This window comes from Oreochromis aureus, linkage group 10, assembly GCF_013358895.1.
Source record: "Oreochromis aureus strain Israel breed Guangdong linkage group 10, ZZ_aureus, whole genome shotgun sequence".
NCBI classification, from domain to species: domain Eukaryota; kingdom Metazoa; phylum Chordata; class Actinopteri; order Cichliformes; family Cichlidae; genus Oreochromis; species Oreochromis aureus.
In genome coordinates, this window is record NC_052951.1 from 3,553,460 (window position 1) to 3,565,804 (window position 12,345).

The 12,345-nt window shown below is 43.6% G+C and overlaps 1 protein-coding gene across 1 annotated transcript; it reads right to left on the bottom strand.

Moving 5' to 3' along the window:
• Nucleotides 1-469: 469 nt before the first annotated feature.
• Nucleotides 470-3,461, bottom strand: LOC116332796 (collagenase 3-like). The gene is made up of 10 exons (XM_031755851.2): nucleotides 3,345-3,461; nucleotides 2,931-3,178; nucleotides 2,694-2,842; nucleotides 2,413-2,541; nucleotides 2,164-2,325; nucleotides 1,913-2,036; nucleotides 1,662-1,795; nucleotides 1,399-1,558; nucleotides 1,187-1,290; nucleotides 470-1,029 (listed from the first exon to the last, which is right to left on the bottom strand). Exons 1-10 carry the CDS (start codon nucleotides 3,441-3,443, stop codon nucleotides 920-922), a joined length of 1,419 nt encoding a protein of 472 aa, XP_031611711.2. The 5' UTR covers nucleotides 3,444-3,461; the 3' UTR covers nucleotides 470-919.
• Between the last annotated feature and the right edge of the window lie 8,884 nt (nucleotides 3,462-12,345).

A 12,345-nucleotide genomic window follows, 5' to 3' on the forward strand; every position in this document is an offset into this window, starting at 1 on the left:
AGACACTGTTGTTAGACTAGAATGAGAGAGCTTCTGTAATAAAACTGTTAGGGGCACACTCCATTTTGAGATGCGCGGCATCGTGTCATGCAGGACGCTTCCTTCTAGAAGTATTGTGTAAGAGAATAAAGTGTGAAATGGTCAACTGAACAGTGTTTTGTCTTCCATCAGATGCCTCTGAGGGATCAGAAGAACTCGGTGAAGTGTTGATATTTAACACTACTCAGTCATTAGTTCTCACTTCCTGTTTTATTTTAGTCATTTATCTCTATATCACTTTTATTCTACTTACCCTACATTCATAAGAATTTAATTGCAAGTTAAAATTAAATTTTTATTCCTTTCTATTGTATATTTTTATTATAATATGACAAACTAAGTTTAAGTTATCTAAAAATACCTCCAAAGAGCTACTTTTTGTTTCATACTTGGATTATGAGAGGTAAAGAAGCAGTTCTTCAATTTTGCAGCAGTATTTTGTAAATAAAAGAAATGTACTTATACTTAAGTTACCAGTGTGTGTACTTTATCCACCTTTGGTTGTAACATTGTAACACAACAGTAACATACTTAAAATTTGCTTATTGATGATGTCAATTTATTTTTACTGTACTCCATTTGATCTTTTGTATACATAAAGTCACAGTAATTAAATTTGAAAACACAACAAAAACAATTAGCGAGTGGAAGAATTAAATAATGACTGTGCCATAAATAAAACAAAATAAAAAGGTAAACCTAAATGAAGCAATGATTAACAGAACAAAAACAAAATTAAGTACATAAGCTGCTGGTAATTGTTTAACGATAAAATTAGATATCCAAAAATATATTAATACAGTTTCTCTCTTCTTTTTTTTTTACTGTGCCTTATGTAACATTCAATCTCTTCTGTAAACAACTTAGAAAACTGGCTCCTCTAGTATTTGGTGCAGGGCAAGAAGTAGCTGTTCCTCAGCACACGGTACAGCCTCCCGCTCCACATGGCATACTCAAACATTTGTGGTCCACTGTAGAGGTAGGTGTACCCTGCAGAACAGAGATGCTACATGTTAGTGCTGCATAAGGGATTTTTAAAATAGCTGTAAATAGCTGTACATGTAAACTCAAAAGATAAAAACAGAAATATCAAAAACAGAAATCATTGTCTCGTTTCAGTGGTCCTCAAGGCTGAATTGCTGCTCACCTCCGTGCTGCAGAGCTGCAGTCACTTTGGAGGTCATTCCCAAGAAGGTCTCATCCACCTGTTTGGGGAATCCCTCATCCATCTTCTTTGTGGCCTCATCATAACTGGGAAGAGAAAAATGTGTTTAGATTCATTTAACATTTGTAATACAACTAGTAAGCTGCCGTATGGAAATCGGTTGCCTAATTTTCTCAGATCTTACTGGAACACACCTGTAGTATTCACTGCCTACAAAGAACAGAGTCTTCCCACTTTGTTCGTCATAGAGGGCCGCATCAACTTTCTTCACTGTTTTGGGCAGACCAAAGCTGGATATTGGTTTAGGATAGCCACTTACAAGATCATAGCCGCTGAAAGCCCACACCTTATGACCTGTGAACAAACAAGAAGTAGACTTTATAGTAAATCTATGTAAAGGCACAAAAATGCTGACTTGAAAAAAGTGCGACATTAGGTGGACACTGGGAAAGCATACCTTTAAAAAGTAAGACATGATCTGATTGTTGGTTCTCATAAGCAGCATCAATTTTAACAGGGGCATCGGGCCAGTAATTTGCGATGAGAGTTTGCTGAGGTGTGCTGAACTGAGGGTGTTTGCGCCACACTAATCTGTGAACACACGCACAAAATGTAAATTAATGTAAATGATCAATCAGCCAATGTCAGAAGCCAGCTCTGCTATGAGAGATTTCTCACTCAGATATTCAAGCATTCATTTTGTGATACCTGTCCTTGAAGAAGAGCATTTCTCCTCGCAGTGTGGCAACAGCATCCAAAACCATTGTTGAATCACAGGCATCAGGAGTAATGGGGGCTGTAGGTCCAGGCTCAACGGAATCTGGATTTGGACCTGGAGGTAATTTAATAAATATCACATTGTTGTAAGTCGTAAAATTATTTATGCACAGGTTCTTTTAAGATTTTGGTCAAGTCAAATATTTTTAATTAAAAAGAAAAAAAAAGAATTTAGCACTCACCATAGAGGAACTGGATGCCATTAACATCATCCCGGGGAAGAACAAAAGTGTCAGGGTTACTGTATGAGTACACTGGGTACATGAGAGCACCAGGGTCATCGGAGTGAGACAAGCCCAGAGAGTGACCAAATTCATGGGCAGCAACCATAAAGAGGACGTAGCCTGAAGTAGAAAACACAGAATTGGTTACAGCTTAGGATAACTCAGAGTAATTTGAACACCACAGTTCTTAAAAGTAAACAAACTTACCTGTGCTTGAGCGGAACGTGAACGTTTCATCTTCATCAAAATGGGCATCCCCTCCGATGCCAGGACCGGGAGGAAAGGCGTGGGCGAGAACTTCATTAGGGCCATCAAAGGGGTAATAATCACCATGTTCTGTTAGAAGATAGAAGTATTAGACTTAACAAAACAAAAAAACACTAAAAAATATAGGTGAGATGGTGAGATAGGTGGGATGATCGTGTCTTGTGCAATAATACAATAAAAAAATTCAGTGATTATATTACTTAATGTTGTTTTAGACTCACCCCAGCGACCAAAGGAGATCATAATATCAGCAATGCCGCTGTAGAGCCTTGTGAACCTCAGTGGAGTGACTTTGGCCCACACCTGCAGAGCTTTGTATATGGAGTCATCCACCTCTGCCACAGACATGTCAGGTGTGTAGTTCTCTATCCTGCAGGACAAAGAAATATTCAAGAAAATCATTAGTGTGGTCACATTTTCTCATGTTGTGTGTTATGTTGTATCTTTAGATCATTCACCTGTATGTGAGGCTGGTTTTCTCCCATTTGAGGTTGTCTTCAAAAGTGGAGAAACGAGCGACCTGTTCATCGGGAACCCCACAGCGGGGCTTCTTCATCATGGCCAAAGTGTCAGCATCCAGAGACCCGGTGATCTTGAGACCAAAGAATCTCTGCATCTCAGCCAGCTTCTTGTTCAGTGGGCTGATGCCCCTTCTGACAGCTGGACCCTCCTCCTCTGTGAGGTTGAAGAATTTCTTCAGGTAGTTCTGGAAGAGAGAAATATTCAGAGCTTTACCCTCAAATATCTGTCAGCATGTTTAAGCTCAAGGAACAAGACAAATAACAACATGGGATGGACAATTACGAAGTTAATCACAAAGTTTGTCCACCCCAGCCTATGCCAAAAAATAAAAAAGAGCCAAGTACACATACCTTTGCAAAACTTTCATCTTGTCCAGTAATCTGAGATACTGGCATGCAGTAAACTGCTACTGCCAGACCAAGCAGAATGCTCAGAGTCAAAGTCTTCATGCTTTCTTGTTGTGTGCAACTTGTGTCTCAGTGCTGGGAGAAGCTGTTATATAGGCTGGAGTTTGGATGTGTTGAGCAACTACCTGCCGTCAGTGACTAAAGAAATGATCCTTTTATGGAGAAGAGGGGAACTCTGGCTGTGATTGCTCATGACAGTGTTACATGAAAAAAACAAAACAATGATGTTGCATCATTGTTGCAGTTTGCAGAGGAAATTGTTCATGAGAGAAAGATTAGAAGAGCCCCAAAATCTGTATTAATCAGATTTTAGTTCATTTGATTTTTATTCAGATCTGACCTCCATGTCCCACAGTGTGAAGAAAATCAAATTGATTTCATGAAGCTCACAGAAGCTCTGTGACCTCAGGGTAAAGTTGTTTTTCCTCTTTATGAAAATTCTAGAAATAAAATTTAAAACTATTCATATTTTCAAGCTCTTGAACAAAGAAAACAAGCGTGCAGTTTTTTCTTTTCCAGAATTGACCTCATAGCTGATTTAAAGCAGATTTAATCATATATTTAAGGATTTTCTTTGTGTGTTTGTTCCACAATTATTATTATTATTATTATTATTATTATTATTAATGTTATTATTATTATTGTTGTTGTTGTTGTTATTAATATTATTATTATTATTATTATTATTATTGATTCACTTCATTTTAATATAGTTTTCAAAGCTGGTTTACTTCTTTCAGCTTAGCTGTTATTATTTAAAAATTAGTTTTCTCAGTGGTATTTGGTATCTGGACTTAAGAAGCTCAGAACAGTTATCACAGTGTATGTAGATGTTCTAGTGTTATTAAACACTATCACCTATGTTTTCTTGGAATGGATGTGTTAACATCCATCCATCCATCTTCATCCGCTTTATCCGAGGCCGGGTCGCGGGGGCAGCAGCCTAAGCAGAGAAGCCCAGACCTCCCTCTCCCCAGCCACCTCCTCCAGCTTATCCAGGGGAACACCAAGGCGTTCCCAGGCCAGCCGAGAGATATAATCTCTCCAGCGTGTCCTGGGTCTGCCCCGGGGCCTCCTCCCGGTGGGACATGCCCGGAACACCTCACCCAGGAGGCGCCCAGGAGGCATCCTTGTCAGATGCCCGAACCACCTCAACTGGCTCCTTTCGATGTAGAGGAGCAGCGGCTCTACTCTGAGCCCCTCCCGGATGGCCGAACTTCTCACCCTATCTCTAAGGGAGAGGCCAGCCACCCTTCGGAGGAAGCTCATTTCTGCCGCTTGTATCCGCGATCTCGTTCTTTCGGTCACTACCCACAGCTCGTGGCCATAGGTGAGGGTAGGGGCGTAGATCGACCGGTAAATTGAGAGCTTCGCTTTTACACTCAGCTCCCTCTTCACCACGACGGACCGGTGCAGCGTCCGCATCACTGCAGCCGCAGCACCAATCCGTCTGTCGATCTCCGGCTCCCTTCTCCCATCACTCGCGAACAAGACCCCGAGATACTTGAACTCCTCCACTTGGGGCAGGAACTCATCCCTGACCCAGAGTGGGCACTCCACCCTTTTCTGGCTGAGAACCATGGCCTCAGATTTGGAGGTGCTGATCCTCATTCCCGCTGCTTCACACTTGGCTGCGAACCGTTCCAGTCTTGAGCTGGAGGCCTTCACCTGATGAAGCCAACAGAACCACATCATCCGCAAAAAGCAGAGATGAGATTCTGAGGCCACCGAAGCGAAAGCCCTCCGCCACTTGGCTGCGCCTAGAAATCCTGTCCATAAAAATTATGAACAGAACCGGTGACAAAGGGCAGCCCTGGCGGAGCCCATCACCCACCGGGAACGAGTCCGACTTATTGCCGGCAATGCGAACCAAACTCTTGCAACGGTTGTATAGGGATCGAATGGCCCGTAGCAATGGGCCAGACACGGTTGAATGCCTTCTCCAAGTCCACAAAACACATGTAGACTGGTTGGGCAAACTCCCATGCACCCTCGAGTATCCTTGAGAGGATAAAGAGCTGGTCCAGTGTTCCGCGACCAGGACGAAAACCGCATTGTTCCTCCTGTATCCGAGGTTCGACTAGCGGACGAACTCTCCTTTCCAGCACCCTGGCATAGACTTTCCCAGGGAGGCTGAGGAGTGTGATCCCCCTGTAGTTGGAACACACCCTCCGGTCTCCCTTCTTAAAGATGGGGACCACCACCCCGGTCTGCCAATCCAGGGTACTGCCCTGATCTCCATGCAACATTGTAGAGGCGTGTCAACCAGGACAGCCCTACAACGTCCAGAACCTTCAGGAACTCGGGCGGACCTCATCAACACCAGGGGCTCTGCCACCAAGGAGTTGTTTAACTGCCTCAGTGACCTCGCCCCGGAAATTGGCGGGTCATTCCCTCATCCCCAGACTCTGCTTCCTCCTCGGAAGGCGTGTCAGTGGGATTAAGGAGGTCCTCAGTATTCCTTCCACCGCCTGACAATTTTCTCAGTCGGCGTCAGCAGCGCTCCACCAGCACTATACACAGTGCAGGTAGAGCACCGCTTTCCCCTCCTGAGACGCCTGACGGTTTGCCAGAATCTCTTCGAGGCAGTCCGAAAGTCTTTTTCCATGGCCTCTCCGAACTCCCGAGTTTTTGCTTCAGCCACTGCCCGAGCCGCATTCCGCTTGGCCTGTCGATACCTGTCGGCTGCCTCCGGAGTCCCACAGGCTAACCAAGCCCGATAGGACTCCTTCTTCAGCCTGGTGGCTCCCTTCACCTCTGGTGTCCACCATTTGGTTCGGGGATTACCACCACGGCAGGCACCAACCACCTTGCGGCCGCAGCTCAATGCAGCAGCTTCGGCGATGGAGACACTGAACATGGTCCATTCGGACTCAATGTCCCCAGTCTCCCTCGGAATGCTGTTGAAGCTCTGCCGGAGGTGTGCGTTGAAGATCTCGCGGACTGGGGCCTCTGCTAGACGTTCCCAGCACACCCTCACTAACGCGTTTAGGTGCACCGGGTCTGTCCAGCGTCCCCCCCGCCACCTGATCCAACTCACCATCAGGTGGTGATCAGTTGACAGCTCAGCCCCTCTCTTTACCCGAGTGTCCAGAACATATGGTCGCAGGTCTGGTGATACGATTACAAAATCGATCATCGACCTGCGGCCTAGAGCGTCCTGGTGCCACGTGCACTTATGGACACCCTTATGGTCGAACAAGGTGTTCGTTATGGCCAAACTGTGATTTGCACAGAAGTCCAATAACAAAACACCGCTCGGATTCAGATCAGGGAGGCCGTTCCTCCCAATCACGCCCCTCCAGGTCTCGCTGTTGTTACCCACGTGAGCATTGAAGTCTCCCAGCAGGACAACAGAGTCTCCAGATGGGGCACCTTCCAGTACCCCCCCCAGGGACTCTAAGAAGGCTGGGTACTCTGAACTGCCACTCGGCGCATAAGCACAGATGACAGTCAGGACCCATTCCCCGACCCTAAGGCGCAGGGAACAAACCCTCTCATCCACCGGGAAAAACCCCAACGTACCGGCAGCCAGCCGAGGGGATATTAGAATACCCACCCCAGCCCGCCGCCTCTCACCAGGGGCAACTCCAGACTGAGACAGAGTCCAGCCCCTCTCCAGGAGACTGGTTCCAGAGCCCAAGCCATGCGTAGAGGTGAGCCCGACTATATCTAGCCGGTACCTCTCAACCTCACGCACTAACTCAGGCTCCTTCCCCACCAGAGAGGTGACATTCCATGTCCCTATTGCCAGTCTTGGCAGCCGGGGATCAGTCCGCCAGGGCCTCCGCTCCTGGCCACCGCCCAGCACACAATGCACCCGACCCCTATGGCGCCTCCTGCGGGTGGTGGGCCTGCGGGAGGATGGGCCCATGTCTCCTCTTCGGGCTGTGCCCGGCCGGGCCCCATGGACTAAGGCCCGGCCACCAGGCGCCGCCCTCGGGCACCCTCCCGGGCCTGGCTCCAGGGCGGGCCCGGTAACCCTATCCGGGCAGGGTAAACTGTTCCCTCGATATTCTCTTCATAAGGGTCTTCTGAATCGCTCTTTGTCTGGTCCCTCACCCAGGACCAATTTGCCATGGGAGACCCTACCAGGGGGAAAAAGCCCCCAGACAACATAGCCCCTGGGATCCCTGGGACACACAAACCCCTCCACCACGATAAGGTAGCGATTCACGGAGGAGATGTGTTAACATAAATCTAATATTCTGTCAAACACTGCATAGAGGAATTGAAAGGGTTTTTTTTCACTATACACACTTTGTTTTTTGCATGATCCAACATGATTCCAAATGAAAAGAAGTATTTTGCCAGGAATTGGTCTCGGAGGGTTTAAAGTGCTGCACATCACATACAGGAAAGGATTATTAATGTTGGCATTGTCATCATTTCTGTTACAAAAACATTAAAGTCAGTTTATTCTACACATTCAATAGTGCCCAACCGCACAAAGTTTTGGAAACTGGAAACTTTTTTTTTCTGTGAGTCAACTGCAGGTGGTTATTTTCCACCTTACCTGTAATTATCCACCAACCACTATGTGTCAGTGTTATAGGCAAACTACATTTCTGTCAGTGCTACACCATACTGGACACAGAGATGAATAGTTTTGACTTTATAAAGTAATGTTCAGCCTCAGGTAAATTAGGCAACAGCAGTAAAAAGAGACATTCACACACACACACACACACACATAGTGAATATGTTTTAACAGAAAAGCAAAGTTTTTTTAATCAGGAAAATGTCAATTTTTCTTTGCTAAGTAAGAAATAAATCACTCTGATGGAAGCTTAAAATAAATTTTATATTTGGCTGATTTGCTTTATATCACATGTTGATGTTTGTATAGAGAGATTTAAAATTAAACACACATTTCAAATCACAAAAACTGTACAAATTCCAATATTACATCACTGCATTACACACTGAGGTAAGACTAACCACACACCAACCACTTCTCTATTTTCTATGAGATACATTGTGGTCATTACTGAATATAGATTCTGAAAAACTTTGTGTGTGCATGCACAGCACCGTCAATTTCCAGGAGAAGCATTACTTCACTCATCTCCTCTCTGTCACTGTTTCATTGCCTTCCTGTACTTCACATTCCAGCAGCTCATTAACGTGGCTGATGGAGAGCACGCGTTTGAAGTTGGAGTCATTGTGGCATACAGTGCATTCAAAAGTATTCATAATGAAAAGGAGTAAGTACCTTGGATAGTACTGCCTTGGTTAAAACCCTTTATACATTATATACTTAAAAAAAAAACACTTTATGTCTATATCCAAGTCACAGTTGGCCAGAGAAGATATTCTATTAATCTGAGAGTCAAACAGCCAAGGAGCAGAAAAATATCAAGTGTTAGTGTAAATGACTGTAAATTTTGTTGGATTGAATTTCTTTTTATGAGAAATTGACATTTTAAAGGGCTGAAACAGAAAGGTGACGTAAGTACCATCATAGAAGACAGCTGCATCTATAGGCGTTCGGATCCCTGGCCACTGCTCCTCAATAGACATTGGTGATCCCTCCATCCACTTTTGTTCTTCGTTGTACCTACATTATCACACATAATAATAAAATATAATAGTGATTTTAGAAAAGCAGAGATTAATGTCAGTTTTTTCTTGTTTATGGATGACAACATTTCCTTGGGAAGTGTGATAAACTACGTGACTAATTTACTTAAAGCAACCTTTTGATGACAAATAGTCAAGTTGGTGACAGCGGTTGATTCTGCAAACGCTTGTACTAGAGATTTGTAATTTTGTATTACATCAAAGCGTAAGCAGGAAGCCTGTCTGGTCTAGACTGGTTCTCATGTAATGATGTTCTGTTTCTATGTGTGAAATAATAACAGTACTCACGCATAGCCATACAAAATACTTTAAAGAAAATTTAAAAACTGTGGAATGATGGCTGCTGTCAGTGCACCGCTACATAGATGAAATGTATTTGAATTAATCTATACCTGCTAGTGTTTTTTCATTTCCATCACAATGTTCTTAATCTGAAGGTTTAAAATAGATAAATGGGTCACAATCCTGTTTAGAGACCTCTCTGTGTGACCCATTTACTAATACAACCACGTCTTCACAGACCACCTTACCCACTTATCACCAGTGTTGGGTAAGTTACTTTAAATTAGTAACTTAGTTACATTACTAGCTACTTCTATCAAAAGTAACTCAGTTACTTCAAGTTACTCGTTACTTTCAAAGTAACTAGTTACTAGGGAAAGTAACTTTGGTTTTACTCAGAATTCTCTCGTTAATGTGTTGCTTCTGTAAATTCTAGCCTACGTCACAGTGTCATGTGCGCTTTTTACATCCAACACGAAAACTGCAGTCTTGGTGCTTTCGATTGTACTCAGAAATTGAAAATTCTGCCTTCCAAATAGGAAGATGTCGGTAACACCACACTGCAGATGAGCTGCATACTGGGCTGGACTGGGACAAAAAATTGGCCTGGGCATTTTGACTAGAGACCGGCCCACCATTATAGGAAAAATCATAAAGTCTTTGAATGAAAACAAACGCTGTTGTGACAGTGATGTACACTGTTCTGATGGTATATATGTATCAATCTATCAATTGTTTGTTGTAAGACTCAGATAATTATTTTTTAAAAGTTTGACATTTTAAATGAGAATAATAAAGAAAAGTATTTCTTTGTCCCCCCCCCTTCCCTGTTAATGCCCTACCTGGCCCCCCTGGCATAACTTTGCTAGATCCGCCCCTGCACAGTTACCAGCTGTCAGCTACATAAGAAAAGGATCCTGGTGTTATTTGTCTCTCAGAAACAGTTCATAACTTCCCTTCAACTCATTCATGTCACCTAAAAGGTAAACCTGTTTCTACATCACCTGTTCAGCTCTGATGATTCAGTAAGGACATCTCCTGGTTTCATCTGCATGTTTCCCTCTCACCAGATAACCAAACCAACATCATGACCAGCAGCTTTACAGCTGTGGCTCCAGCAAACATCAGCTGATACTAGAAATTAATATTAAATAAATTCTAACAACAGCTGATCAAGCTTAAACGTGCTGCTGTTGTTTAACGCGACATCCGCTGGTTTCCTCTTTCTGGCGCAAAGTGGGAGATAAACAAGCAAGAGAGAAAAGCCGATCAGCTGATCACTGATCAGTTTCATGATTGACGTAGAAACAGGAGAGGGAGGGGGGAGAGTGAGACAAAGAGGCAGCTGTGCAGCTTCAGCTTTGTGTCTTTTTCATTGTAGCTGAAGTCCGGGACAAATCGCGTTCCTTTTCACCTCAATACGAAACGCGAAATATTTTCTCTGAATACGAGACGATTCTGTTTTTTACGGGATGGTTGGCAACCCTAATAATTAACCTTATGAACAAAATAAAGTTCAACATCAGTAACATCATAGCACCCACCCAGCTGTATAGAAACTCCGTCATGCTAGCTAGTACCCAGTACAAAAAAGTCAGCATAACGAAAATAAACTCCACCTAAACTTGGTTTATATCTGACCCAGAGAGACTGCAGCTCATAACTTCTTACCTGAAGTTCAGTTCACCTGACACTTGGATCGGCGGCCGCCTCGACTCTCTCCTCCTCCTGCCGACCCTTCCCTCATCCACCTGCTGGCTTCCACCACTTGCTAATGTTACTGAATTTGTGGAAGCTCCGCGATAGCCACCACACGAAGTAACGAATAACGAGCCTATCTAAATCCCAGTAACGAGTAACGCGTTCCTGATTTCGGCATAATAACTAGTTACCGTGCTCGTTACCACAATAATAACGTAGTTACTGTAACGCGTTACTTAATAACGCGTTACTTAGTAACGCGTTACTTAATAACGCGTTAGTCCCAACACTGCTCATCACCAACCTTGTTGTATTCTACAACGTGAAAATAATGACCAAAGTCCAAACGGGGAACTAAACTAAACTTATAATTCAGGTTCCTATTTAGAACTGACGAACTGTGCTTCAAACCTAAGTAGGCTGCTTTACATAAACCTTGTGTAAAACATATTTGGACACAATCTTTACAAGGTAAAAGTAAATATATTCTCCCGAAACCCATATGAAGGTATAAGCAGTCTTTTCCACTTTATGTCGGCTGCAGCTTGTTGTTGTTGTTATTGTTTTATTATTATTCTTTTTAACATATTATTTTTGCTGGTTTTAACAGAAGAGGACAGTCTGGATCTCATATATTTTTTTTTTTTTTTTTTTTTTTTTTTTTGTGTCTGTCCCATTTGGTTCTTAAGCCGTCAGAATTGTTGTCTGAAGACCAACAAGGATACCAAATGGATTTATTTTGCCAAATGGATCATCATGGCATTGCCGTATTGGTCCATTTGATCAAACTTTGTTGTTATTATTTATTTTATTTTCAGTTGTTACAGATGGGACAGACATGACTGGGGGATAGGAAAGGGAGAAAGAAAGAGAGGAAGGAAAAGAAAAACAGAAGGAAAAGGGACAGTGAGAAAGGGCACTTATAAAGACAAAGAAAGAAAAAAAAAAAAATCTCCTGGATCACCTGTTGAGAGAAAAAAAAGAGAAGACAAGCAAAAAAAACCAAACAAAAACAAAGCAACATACTAAACACAACACCATCACGTTAATCTAGCTGAGTGTGAACAGCAGTAAATACTAAATATTGAAAGTTGTTGTGCAGCACGCAGGACAGACAGCGCACAATGTGCTTTGAAGTAGCAGCTAAGAAAGGTGTAGTTTATGTCTACGAACAGTGAACACCCGTGTGCACACCTGTGTGGATCAACGCGCTTGTATACAAAAGGTTTTCCCATGTAACGGTCTGCTAGAGGGTGTGGAGGGCCATAGCCCCGTCCCCCAGGGCATGAAGCAGGCATGGAGGAGATCCAGGCTCCAGACATCCAGAGGACCCAGAGTGCGAGAGCCCAAGGAGTACCACCGGAGGGGCATCCGTGCC

Excerpts from the sequence above, each read along its gene's own strand:
- LOC116332796 (XM_031755851.2), bottom strand. The coding sequence starts at position 3,443 with ATGAAGACTTTGACTCTGAGCATTCTGCTTGGTCTGGCAGTAGCAGTT. Across the intron at positions 2,326-2,412 it reads CACGTTCCGCTCAAGCACAG|GCTACGTCCTCTTTATGGTT; the intron begins GTAAGTTTGTTT and ends TTTCTACTTCAG. Across the intron at positions 1,559-1,661 it reads TCATGTCTTACTTTTTAAAG|GTCATAAGGTGTGGGCTTTC; the intron begins GTATGCTTTCCC and ends GTTTGTTCACAG.